Raw genomic sequence first — 12124 nt, 5'->3', positions numbered from 1 at the left:
CCTATGTGCGTGCGCCACTTGAGCTCCACAGGCGCTCCAACATCTCGACGCTCCTTTTCCTTTGGATCTCCGCTTCCTCCTTTTCCTCTCTCCGCGTAACATTTTTGTAGATGAGTTCAACGAGATGACGCTAGATGCATTGCCAGGAGATTGTGACACGCAGAACGATGGATGATGATGACAGCGAGCACAGAATCGTACTTCAGCTCGGACAGCCTCAGAGAGGCTGATCAGGTGCCTCCTGATGCGCCTGAGCAAATGGCGACCTCAAGGTCGGCGCTGTATGCGCTATTCAGCGGAATCTATCAGTCGAGAAAAGATTGGTACAGAACGTGCACTGTCTCCCTCGGATTACTTTTACGTTCAATCCCCCGGGTTCGAGCTGGATGGTCAATTGAAAGCAGTTTCCATTGCGTGCCGCTTATGCTACAATGTTCAATGGAAGCCAAGGGCTAACCTTACAGAAGGCGGTTCTCGACTTGCGCACCAATTCATTGGCACACGGTCAACTGTACACTGCGCTGTCAAGAGTGTGTAGTCGCAGAGACATTCAAGCACTGTTTCGAGAAGACGAGGAAGAGACGACGGCAAACATAGTATACAGACCGTCTGTTATTGTGAAATGGATGATTGAGTTTACCGTCCGAAGGGTTCAGAACTCTTGTAACATTTATATCTAAGTCACGCTCGACCTTGTGGACAACAGCCTGTTGGACTGCCAGTGAGCCCTCGCATCATCCTCTGCCGACCTGCAGTGTGCACAGCATGATGGACATCAGGCCTTCAGGGCTCTAGAAATCTTATAATTGTGTATGTCTTTGTCGAACATCGGAAATTCAGCCTTATGTTATATTGCCTACTTCAAACTGGGCAGGAAACCGATCTTTGCAGTTGTAACTCCCTCCTGCCAGTAAACACTCACTTGCATAGTGAACAAGTAGATATGCCACTAAAGTTTTTGTTCGTTTGCTTAGACAATTATTTTCATTCACCCACAGCTCGCGAAGTATTTGATTCTTGGGTCTAAACAAAAAATGTGTCTTCCAACCGAGAGCTATGCGTTAGAACTTAGCATTCAAGAATATGACTCAACAGGTCTGAGCACGCTTTTTATTATATGGTCGTTGTGCTAACATGATATTCATAGATACACCACGCACAATCAATGTACGAGCTCCCAAACGGCCCTTGACCGTCATACACACAACTCAATGGGACAAAACCTGAGTTTGAGATACGGAGAACGAGGAGGGTGGCGGTACCAAGGGAGGCGCGGTTGATTGTGGCGAGTGTTAGGGATGCTACAGTATTGTCATGATGCGATGCTTATTGTCATTGTGATGTGATGTAAGTGGTGTAAGTGGCACCTACTAAAAAGGGGCACAAGGAAAATGCTGCGCCACTGCTGCGACTGCTGCGGCATCTGCCGCGACGGCTCCAAATTTACAAATTACGCTAAGTAGCAAATTGATTCACAACACTTGCTTGTTGCTTGCCACATACTCTGGACTCTGCATCGCTGCCTTGAAGGGCTTCACATGATTAATATAAAGTCACTTGGGTATTGTTATCTTGAACTGTGTTACTGAAGATTGATCTATAGTGTGTTCCAACTTCCGAGTCCCAGATTTCAGACTTGTGCATTCTGGTTTCTGAAATGATACGCAAACGCAAATCTGCCACTGAAGTATGTATTCCAATACGCGAGTCTGCAATACTATGATGCGCAACATAACTACTGAAGCTTTAAAGGACCATGTGTTACACAGCTCGAGTTCATTTTCAGCAAGTACTAAGTACTACACTAGTGTTGCAGCACCAAGTCGTTGTGGGCATCGCAGTCGTTGTGGGCATCGCGGGCATTGTGGGCACCATGTTGCAGCACCACCCAAATATGGAAAAAGAAGATGACCACGACGCCCGCGACAGATCAGTTACTAGTGCCAGAATGTCAGTAGTAACTCGTATCCAGTTCCAAATCATCCTACATTTCTGTTATCGATGGCTTGAGCAAATTGTGTCATTTGATCCTCAAGATTATGCACTAGCGATGGTCAAATTTGTCAGTCTACTAGTATGTCTTCGAATCTTCTGTGTGCGAGGCTGACAAGGACAACAGGGCTTAATCCAGCACATCTATAGCTACCATTATCCTACTAATGCAGCGCCCTCAACAATACTGGGCTAACAGGAATTGAGGAGGCGGTAAGGGACGGAGTAATGATGTTGAAAACTGGCAAGATGGTTTTCGAACATGGCATAGTAGTACGTGTATTGGGCTCGGAATCATTGTTTCTGATGAGCCAACTTGCTGAACCATCACACGTCCTGCCACACGCAAACTCACACTCATCAGTCAACTGCACGCTTCCAATGACTGCGGAACAAAACTCATTCATCAGGAATACCCCGGAAAAGTCATATACATCCCATACTAATAACATATGTTACGAACACAATGACAATCGTGACCATGCCCGCCCTACTCGTATACTACACCTAACGAAAGGTTAGCATGCTCAGCTGCCAATCCTCATGTATATGCCCGGACTGTGGGTGACACAGGTGTCACTGGACCGACTGGACCTCAACGCTCAGGAGCGACAGGTAAAAAAATTCCATGGAGGACCGAGAACGCGAAGAAAGGTGCCAATGGCCGCGTCAGGCTTGAGACAAATGCCCGCAACTACTCAGTCGCTCATTAAAAAAACATTGTATGCGGAGGAATCAGACTACAATGCAGTATGAAAGATCGTTTAGTAACAAGATAGTTGTTTAAGAGACCTGACTTGCAGACCGGGAGTACTGCGAATCTCGGTGATATCGCCTGACCGTGACTCTGGGAGCGTGGATACACACATAAGGAATCAGAGCACCCTCGAGTCCATGGCTCGTTCGGAGGACAAGTACTGGGAGGTTCCAGTGATTAGTAGTAAGTGTAGTTAATGCGCACTCACGGTTTAGGAACATCGCAGCAGTGGTCGCGGCAGGTGCCGCGCAGCAGTCGCAGCATTTTCACCATGCCCACTAAAAAGGCAACAGGTGGTGGTCATCATGATCAGGCGTGTCAGGATGATACTGGCGCAAAGAAATGACTTGCTCACCTGGAGTAACATGATTGCAAGGCGTCAATAACCAAAGAGTTCGACAATGCTCATTATCGGGGTTTAATAGCAACTAGTATTTGTAGCATTAGCGTTATGTAGTGAATGTACATTTTATGTTGCGACTTCCACTTTTGTCCTTCGAAAGATACCTGTCCACTCCACATGTCCAAGTCCATCACCTGTTTGCCTGTAAATCAGTTGTAGTTGGAGATGGAAAAGACCACAAGGGATGTCCCAAAACCGTTGCACAACAAAGCAGTCTAGCACACGGCAGAGCGTAACGTCGGATGAGATTGAGAGTATTGGCAATTTGGTCAGTAGGAAAGCTTTCGTCGTCGCATAAACAAGCATCAACAACTCCCCCTTCAACATCATTCCAAGTCCATCCTCACAATATTTTAGTCAAGCTCAACGAAATTTGAAAATGTTTGCAAGTATTCCTGGACCAAGATAGGTCTGTGTCCGTTTTTTCCGTCAAAAATCTCTGTCACGCCCGATCATGCCGGCCTGCTTTTCCCGTTTACTCACGCCACTTCTCATTCTTTCTTGTTCTCTCCTTTTCTCTCAGAGGTTTTAGAAAATGTTTGAGTTCGACAAGAGCTAATGTGGGAGTCGAGGAATAAACTCTCATGGGGATCATGAAGTGGGATCGTACAGCCACAATTATGGGGTGATAATGACCAAGGTATCCGTTGACTCCACAATGTTGCTGCGGAATTCAGGAGGCAAGTATTAAAGGAGTCAAACCAGGTTCGTCTCTCACTCGGTCATGGAACCTCCTACTCCCATATCATTTAGATTTAACGACCTTCCAACTGAGCTTGCCCTCATCATCTTCAAGCATGCGGCACAACCACCTTTTGTTCAACATGCCCCCTACACCCGAGATCTATACTCATCTGCCCTTTCACTATGCCGGGTCTCCAAAATTGTCAGGTGCGCTGTGCTGCCTGAACTTCTGCACACAGTGTTATTGTCAACAGCTCGCCAACTACTCGCTTTCATATGGGCTCTGCATATGCAGAAAAAATACATCGACCAACAACATGATCTAGCTTTTGATTACGCATCTTGCGTGGACATGATGACTTTCGGGGGCCTTTACAAAGCCCACCTATTCCCTACTTTCCCCTTCCTATGCCCAAGCTTGAATGTGAGCTTGATATCAGTTTGCTCGCTCCAGTCATTCTCAGTGCATCGTCCCTCGCAATCAACTTTAACAATCTAAACCTTCTTTCAAAATGCCTCAAACATGCGTGTAACTCCGATGTCGACTTAAATGTCGACCACAAAAAATCTTTGCTCCCTTGGAGCACAAGAAGTTTGACGCTATTGGGTATGTTCTTTCATCCATGGTGGCCCTTCGTGGGGTCTGTCCATGGATATGCTTTTCTGGCTTCCATCCAACACCTCACCCTACTCAAATCCGCATCCTTCCAAGAATGCCTGCCCTTCCAATGCAACTGTGTTAGCGAATTTGAATTTGAAGATTCTGTATCCTACCTGCAGCCTTTGTGCATCGCGCGTGCTCCTTTCAAAGGACTGCAAACATTCTCGTTGGCATTTCCGCACATCAAAGTCATTCCGCACACCGAACCCCGGCCGGTCGCTCAATGTGCACCTAAGGATTCAGGTATATGGGTGAAGTTATTCACGTTCCCTGCTTCCGTGCTACCGGAGCCTTGTACACCAGAGGAAACAGAGCGGTTTATTAAGACTGGAGCGAAGTTTACTCCATATGTTCGATTTCTGCCACGGTTGTTCCTTGATGCCAACTTGATATATTTTTGAGGCCTCACTGGCACGGGTGTCAGACAGACAGACTACGCAATGGGTTGTATTACGTTACATAATTTGAACATAGTTGAAACTTTTATGACGATAGCACTTGCTCCGCAGTAAGTTATTCCTTGTCTTGTCAGCAACACGAAGTCTACTAGAGCTGATCGCGGTGAAATCGATGGTCCAGCACGGGCTTACCCAAGTGACTTATTCCCAATGCACTTTGCCATTGTATAACATTTATATCTAAGTCACGCTCGACTAGGCGTCGGCTAATTTATGTAGCGCTATTACAACACATCATTTGTAATACCAGTTTGTAAATTTCATTCTTGCTGAATATTTGAAAATGTTTGGGAGGAGTCTCATCCGACGTTATGCACTGGACTACTTTTTTGTGCAACAGGTTTGGGCTACATGTCCCTCATGATAGTTCTGCAAACCTCAGGCTACGATATTCGATTAAAACGTATCAGCAAGGATCCGAAAGCCTGGAGATGATCCCCAACTACAACCGGGAATTTATGAGCAAACAGGTGACGGACTTGGTCGTGCGGGGTGGACAGGCATGTTTCGAGGGACGAGAATGTAAGTCATAATATAGAATCAGTACATAACGCTAATACTACAAATCCTCTCTCTAATAGTGGCTATCAAACAACGACAATACAGCATCATCGAACTCTTCGGCTATCGATGCCTTGCGATCATGTTGCAACTCCAGGTAAGTAAGTCATCTCTTTGTACCGGCATCATCCTGACGCGCCTGACCATTACCTGTTGCATTTCTAGTAGGTGCCACCTACATCACATCACAATGGCAATCGGCACCGCAGTATCCCTAGTACTCACCATAACCAACCGCGCCTGCTCTCTTGGCACCACCACTCTTCTCGCCCTCCGTATCTCAAACTCAGGTTCTGTCCCATCGAGCTGCGCGTACGACGGCCGAGGCTCGTACACCTAAGACAAGGAACATGTTCACAGACCTGTTGAGTCATATCTTTCAATGTTAAGTTTTGACATGTAGCAGCTCTTCCTCTCGGTTGGACCACACGTTTTACTGGAAACCACACTTTCAAACCTCAAGATTAAATGCTACGAGGGCTGTGGGTGAATTCCACAGCACGAAAATGGGCAATTGTCCGAGCAAACGAACAAAAGTGTCAGTGGCATGGTGAGTGGCACACGCTTTGCCTCGTCCACAGGTGCTTGTACACAAGTTTTTGCTTAAATACTTCTTGCGAAGATGAGAAAGCCATTACTCACTCCCCTCATTCGCGTCCTAAAATTCTAGCTTGCATCAGATAGCTCTAGGAATTCTATACTTTGCTTATTGCATAGACATGGAAACGGGTCCGGCACGTTACAACCCTATGGACGCACAGCGTTTCGACCCCCTGCGACGCACTAACATGGTCAGTATTTCCTTTGGTTTCATTACCTTACGTTTTCTTAACATCATTGTCCGCCTCCGTTCCATTTTTTCAGAGACTCGTCTCGCCTTTCAAAACCGGCAGTTCAAATTTGATGATGAGGCAGGACCCTTGCATCAGGACCGAGAAAACGAGCGCAAGTGATGCATGGCCGAACCACAAGGTTGTATTTGATCCTGTCGAGGGGAAAGGTTCTTATTTGGAGGGGTCGCGTCCATCCCTTACGGACACATGCTCCACTTCCGCTACACCTGTCGACGTATACCACTCCGCTGACATCGTTGTCACACGTACCATCATCCGCCCTAACCCCAATCCCCATCGTCGTCCTACTCGTATGCTGTCTCGCACACAGATGGTGTTTAAACGGATGTTCTCGCGCTCGCCATCTCCCACAAGCACATACTCTCCCTCTCCATCTTCTTCATCATCTGCGTCAACCCGATCCACTCCCCCTTCGCGCTTCAAGGGCCTGGTGCTCAACTGTTTCAGCACATCCTCATCTTTCGATAGTGATATCGACGATATGGAAATGCACAGGAGGGAGAGGCCTGTGTTACTGGCGATTGTGAAGGAGACAAGGGAGAGATATGAGGATGATCAGGCGTTTAAGGAGATTGTGGGGAGTGTCATTCCTGCTGCCGGTGTGAGGGACGGCCGTTGAGCCTGGTCTTTGCATGTCGTGGGTTAGATGCTTGTGAATGGGTTTGTTGCAGTTCTGGATGCCCTATTGCATATATACATCTTGTAACGCTAATTATTTACAATATCTCGGGACTGTCTGTGCACTTTCATTTATGTGTATTTCATAGTCACTTGGTTGTCATCTATCTTGTATCTGTTCGTGTCCGCTATGCGAGTGAGTGTTGCTTGATCAAAAGTGGGAGTTCAACGTTCAACTGGAAAATCGGCTTCCCCATCAAGTCATAAGTAGACAACGTAACATGAAGCTGGAGACTTTATCTGATGTTCAAAAAAAGACATACACAATTACAATATTTATAGCGTCCTAATGTCCGTCATGCCGTGCACAGATGTCATATCTTTGATTTGTGCAATGATATCGTGATCCGATGCGATCCTCTTGTATACCCCACTGCGCTGCCGGGTTAGCAAAGATGCGCCAAACAGCTGTCCGAGGCAAGCGATCAATCGCAATGCCTGTGAGTAAGATTCCGAATCGGTCAACTCCTCTTCTCCAGGCGAGCCGTCAAAGGACTCGAGCTCAGACCAGCCTCCCAAGCATTCTGCATCGTCCGAGTCTGCGAAGTCAGGCAGCTCGAGGAGATGATGATCCCAAGGACGGACAACTAAGAACGTCCGTCGAGTTGGTCTGAGCCACGAGAATTGAATCAGTTTCTCTTCGGTGATGATCAGCGGATCATCAAGCCCGTCTACCCTTCCGTATGTGATCAAGGGGGAGCCTCATTGACAAATAACTCATATTGACTTGCCACTTCAGCATTAACTGCAATAGAAGATTGAGCCAAACGCAAACAGGGTCTGGTCGACTAACCATTTTTCAGTGATGGAAGGGGTATGCCATGGCTCAGTGCTTGTTGCTAGTGTTAGAGGTATTGCGCACTTTGAGCGCATCTTGTAACAAAGTAAATGTCGTGACATATTGCTAAAGGACGGGATATGAAGGAGACACACCTCTTCCTAGTGATCCATGACATAAAATCATGCAAGGTTCAGGCCCGCATCAGCACGCGGCGCTGCTGCTACCGAACAACTTATCTCGGTCCTTTGATGCTTCAGCCTGCTGTTCTCCACCATTTCTTCCTTCGCCATCATGCGTCATTGCAGTGTGTGCAAGATCGAGTGTGAAAAGCCGCTACGATGCTCAAAATGTCAGAAAACTATGTGAGTACAAGCTGGTACGAGATAAAAACTTTTGATCTGACTTGTGATGATTGGGATAGCTACTGCTCGTACGTGACAAACACCAGCGTTAGCACTTATTAGACTGGGAGTCTAACATAATAATTCTCCTCTAGCGCGGACTGCCAGAAAGTTGACTGGAAGGTGCACAAACGCAGTGTCTGCACCAAGCCGGCCATCTTACACAAGGTGGACAAAATGATGAAAAAATGGGGCGGGCCAGGGTCGACGATGGACACCATCAATAAGATGGAACAAATGGCTTGGGAAGAGCGTCGACGGAACCCGATCCCTGTGTCGAAATGCGATGGTTGTCTTTTGCGATTCCGTGGTACTCCTCCAGATGAGGATGACGAGGACGACGAGGATGATGTGGAGGGTGTAGGAGATGCCTTCAAGCGGTGCACGACTTGTGATTACACCATTTGCGAAAATTGTACGCACCCAGATATGCAAGGTACGTTTCATGGTTTTCATCTCTCCATTATTACTGCTAACTCTTTGAACCTCAGGTGTGCCATACTTTGATCGCCCGCCAGGTACTTGCCGCTGCCTAAAGTCGAACTTTGGTGAAAGTTACTGCTTGTCGTCGCCCTGCTACCTTCACGGTGATGGTAGAAAGCCATACCACGGTGATAGACACCCTGATGTGGTGAGTAGTGGGTATGGTGAAGATGCATTTGAAGCGAAGGAGCGGAAGTGCAGGACGTGTGGTGTGATTGCGCGATGCTTGAAGAAAGAGCATCTGAAGGATGCGGTTCCTGGCATGAATTAACCATGTAAAATCTTGCAAAACTCACTTATGCAAAATTGTCTGTCTTCCCTTTTTCTAGCCTGAATTGTGTCTATACTGGGTCTTCTTACATAAATAACGTGTTGTTGAATCAACCTGCACTGGTGATAGGCACTCGTGCGAAGAGTTTAGGGCAAGCGGGGCCCTCCAGCTCAATGCTCGGAGGACCCGCAATCAATTTTAATACTGGGAAGTGACAGCTCGTTTGAAAACAGAGAAGTACGTATAGTAAATAGAAAGAATCAGTAATGTACAAGTCACCAAATGACTGGTGACTGAGCCCCCTCCAAACGACTGGTGACTGAAAAGTCGAGAAAGTCAAGTTTGACTCTCGACCAAGCGCTAGAGGGCTATTTTTCTTTTTTTTTTATTATTATTATTATAAATAATGCTGATGACGTACTTAGAATCCCCAGACTGTTACAAGAAGTTGATGCAAACGAGAATTCAACCAAGCAATTCGAGCGTTAAGCTGTCAAATCCAGTGAGTTACGGATTTTGAGAACCGTGTATAAGCAAGTGAAGCAGATAAGGGTGCTTTCGAATGTATTTCTGAAACTCATCCGAAGACCAGCGTCCCGCTGCCTGAATCAGCGCAGGCGCGACACCAGTCGCAGCTAGGGCAGTGGCACCCCCGGCTCGCATCGAATGTCCAGAAATAGTTGGGGGAAAGAAACGCCGAAGGTAACGCATGAACCATGCGCGCGTCGGGATAGTGCCACTCGTAGTCAGCCAGAGGTGTGGATGGTGTGGAAAGCGACTGTCGCGAGCACGTACATACCGTTGTAGGAGAGCTAGAGGATTCACTCTAGATTCAGGCTCTGCCATCACCAAGATCTCACATCCTACTCCCAAAGTGCTCGTCTTATGGTGAGGTAATGTGTAGCTTGCCGATGTTGCAGACAGCATGAGAGAGTGGCGTAGCGCCACTTTACGATAGGATTGGTGTCGTTTTGCATTAGGCCAGCAGAGCTCTGCGAGACGTTGCAAACTCTTGAAACCTGTAACCAGCATTGCCACGAATAGTGTATCGTCGTACTCTGTAGATGATGCGAATGTGTTGACCACAAGAGTGAGATCATCCAAAGTGAGTGGTTGTTTGCGTTGAACAGGCTTAGATAAGCGACGTTTGCAACCCTTCAGAGTTCGCGTGACGAGCAAAGATGTCCGTATTTCACGAACGTGCGGGAAGTGTGTCTCCAGACGATTGACAATTCCCGAAAGATATGAGTCCACGGATCGTGGCTCGATATGATGTGATAGCCACACCACGAAGAAGGACAGCGTGTCCGCAGTTGGCTCTACCTCCCGGTGATGAAGTCGACAAAAGTTGAGATAGGAATTTAGATGCGAGTCGTAAGCTGAAGCTGTGGTGGATTCAATAGCGCAGCCAAGGGCAAGTGAACGCTCTAGCTGTAAGTGTTCGAGAGTCCAAGCTTCCCGCACGGGTTGCTTGGACTGTGTGGTACCTCGGATCATTTTTCTGCCACCCCCAGCGCATCCCGAGGGGGTTCAAAGTCAAAAATCTGCGCCGAAGGCACGAGATCTTTCACGAGCTCATTGTGAAACCGTGAGAGTGCGTCAGCGATGACGTTCTGCTGACCTGGAATATGCTCAACCCGCAGGTCAACGCTATAGCTGATTAAGATATCCACGGCCGAAAGTAACAGTGAATTATAGACGGGTCTTGCTCGAAGTGAGTCGAACATTGCCACAGTATTCGAATTGTCTGTGTAGATGAGTAACTTTGCCGGGAATGAATTTTATCATTGGCAGGTTTCAAACCTGCATGGTCCAAGAGAAACAGATTTTAACTCTGGTGATCACTTGATAATTTCATCTTTGGCGGGTTTCGAACCCACGCAGACAGATTTATATTCTGTCGCATTAACCGCTTGGCTGAACGTGCTCAATGCTGATGACGGTCGAGACGAAAGAACTAAAGACCGAAGTCTGCGTCACCAGCGTTTAGGAGACTCAGTCACGGCAACATGTCACAATCAGTGACAAGTATGTGCGTAGAGCTGAGACTCGGCCAGAGCCGAGTGCGAGCGTTGATTCAATTCGTTTAAACCAATTAAAACCCAATGCAACGTCACCGTTAGGCCTCCCTCACACGCACACTTCATGATATGACGCGCCCAGTTGATCTACTTAGTACTAGCAGCAACTTGTTCAGCAAGCCACACCACCGATCAGTGAAAGCAGAAGTGCCAAATAGAGAGACCAACCTTAAATTGATGCCTTCAGGTTCCTCGTTCGTGCTCAGTGTAGAATCGTATCTCCAGTGGCACAGTTATTGATAAAGCTCGGTGCGTACTGTTTCTCGATTTCTTACATATAAGCATTCTAGCTGCAGTACTCTAGCCCGCATTCTGGATTTCCAAGAGCCCAACGCTGAGAAGAGCACTCAGGCTGCGATAGATCTACACGTTGCAGCTGAATCTGGGTAACCGTGACTTCGCTGTGTATGGTGCTGCCAGCCTTCTCAGCTACTGTCCTGTCGTGAAGGTCAGAGAGACGACTGCCACTTCCCGCCCGCTCCAATTCGTGGGCAACGCTTTTAATATTTGGCTGATTTGTATCAGCAGGGACTTTCTGCATCCACACCAGATGGTTCGCTAGTGTAATGCTAGCGCACCTCAGATTTTGCACATGACATATCTTCTATTCGGTCCACGAGCAGGAAGAAATCAAAGAACCTCTCGTTAGCTGCGTCGCTGTCGTCAACCTCGTTGATCCCACGTCAACTCAAACATCTACAAAGTCTTGTGGCGATAAATACAGGGAGCTCGGTGGGAGCCTCTACCAAACCTCTACCCAGCTTTCCTCACCCAGGGCCCTGGTCCAAATCCAATGTTGTCTTTACTTCTGATAGCTTCAGCCATTCTTCTCCCGATTCTTGCATCTGCGGAATACTCCTGTGACTCAGGAATAACTATGTGTTGCTCCAACACCACGACTGTGTGTCATGATCATTGATTTGGAAACGGCTTTCAAACATGCTAAATCTTAACAGACAAACACAACAACCGCTGAAAAAATCATCGCTGCATATTCTATCAGTGAGTCTGGGTTGAGCGGTCTCATCGGCTACGGATGCAGTGCTATCAAAACCACGG

At 47.3% G+C, this 12124-nt stretch overlaps 6 protein-coding genes and 1 pseudogene across 7 annotated transcripts; 5 read left to right on the top strand and 2 right to left on the bottom strand.

Annotated features, from left to right (window-relative positions):
* Window positions 1-1657: 1657 nt before the first annotated feature.
* On the top strand, window positions 1658-3095 carry HD556DRAFT_1308191 (uncharacterized protein; the record flags this gene model as incomplete). The annotated part of the gene is made up of 6 exons (XM_041300098.1): window positions 1658-1687; window positions 1817-1950; window positions 2166-2265; window positions 2566-2714; window positions 2796-2932; window positions 2965-3095. The coding sequence occupies 6 exons, from the start codon at window positions 1658-1660 to the stop codon at window positions 3093-3095; spliced, it is 681 nt and encodes a 226-aa protein (XP_041160345.1).
* A 781-nt stretch (window positions 3096-3876) lies between these two features.
* Window positions 3877-4194, top strand: HD556DRAFT_440204 (uncharacterized protein; the record flags this gene model as incomplete). The annotated part of the gene is made up of 1 exon (XM_041310599.1): window positions 3877-4194. A coding segment is annotated over one exon (318 nt), but the record flags the coding sequence as incomplete, so codon positions are not given.
* Window positions 4195-4244: 50 nt separating this feature from the next.
* HD556DRAFT_1443071 (uncharacterized protein) lies at window positions 4245-4898 on the top strand (the record flags this gene model as incomplete). Its single annotated transcript, XM_041306555.1, has 1 exon — window positions 4245-4898. One exon carries the CDS (start codon window positions 4245-4247, stop codon window positions 4896-4898), a length of 654 nt encoding a protein of 217 aa, XP_041160343.1.
* A 1087-nt stretch (window positions 4899-5985) lies between these two features.
* HD556DRAFT_440091 (uncharacterized protein) lies at window positions 5986-7207 on the top strand. Its single transcript, XM_041310598.1, has 2 exons — window positions 5986-6307; window positions 6432-7207. Exons 1-2 carry the CDS (start codon window positions 6236-6238, stop codon window positions 6987-6989), a joined length of 630 nt encoding a protein of 209 aa, XP_041160342.1. The 5' UTR covers window positions 5986-6235; the 3' UTR covers window positions 6990-7207.
* Window positions 7194-7810, bottom strand: HD556DRAFT_1371067 (uncharacterized protein). Its single transcript, XM_041302937.1, has 2 exons — window positions 7788-7810; window positions 7194-7729 (listed from the first exon to the last, which is right to left on the bottom strand). Exons 1-2 carry the CDS (start codon window positions 7788-7790, stop codon window positions 7325-7327), a joined length of 408 nt encoding a protein of 135 aa, XP_041160341.1. The 5' UTR covers window positions 7791-7810; the 3' UTR covers window positions 7194-7324.
* Window positions 7811-7982: 172 nt separating this feature from the next.
* Window positions 7983-9204, top strand: HD556DRAFT_440069 (uncharacterized protein). The gene is made up of 4 exons (XM_041310597.1): window positions 7983-8191; window positions 8251-8259; window positions 8326-8666; window positions 8722-9204. Exons 1-4 carry the CDS (start codon window positions 8121-8123, stop codon window positions 8982-8984), a joined length of 684 nt encoding a protein of 227 aa, XP_041160340.1. The 5' UTR covers window positions 7983-8120; the 3' UTR covers window positions 8985-9204.
* Window positions 9205-10836: 1632 nt separating this feature from the next.
* On the bottom strand, window positions 10837-10906 carry HD556DRAFT_t65 (annotated as a pseudogene). Its single transcript has one exon. The product of its transcript is annotated as a tRNA-OTHER (tRNA).
* Window positions 10907-12124: the final 1218 nt, after the last annotated feature.

This window comes from Suillus plorans (assembly GCF_016647745.1).
Source record: "Suillus plorans strain S12 chromosome Unknown HD556scaffold_27, whole genome shotgun sequence".
NCBI classification, from domain to species: Eukaryota; Fungi; Basidiomycota; class Agaricomycetes; order Boletales; family Suillaceae; genus Suillus; species Suillus plorans.
The sequence above is the reverse complement of the archived record's forward strand: the minus strand, read 5'-3'. Positions and strand labels throughout refer to the sequence as shown.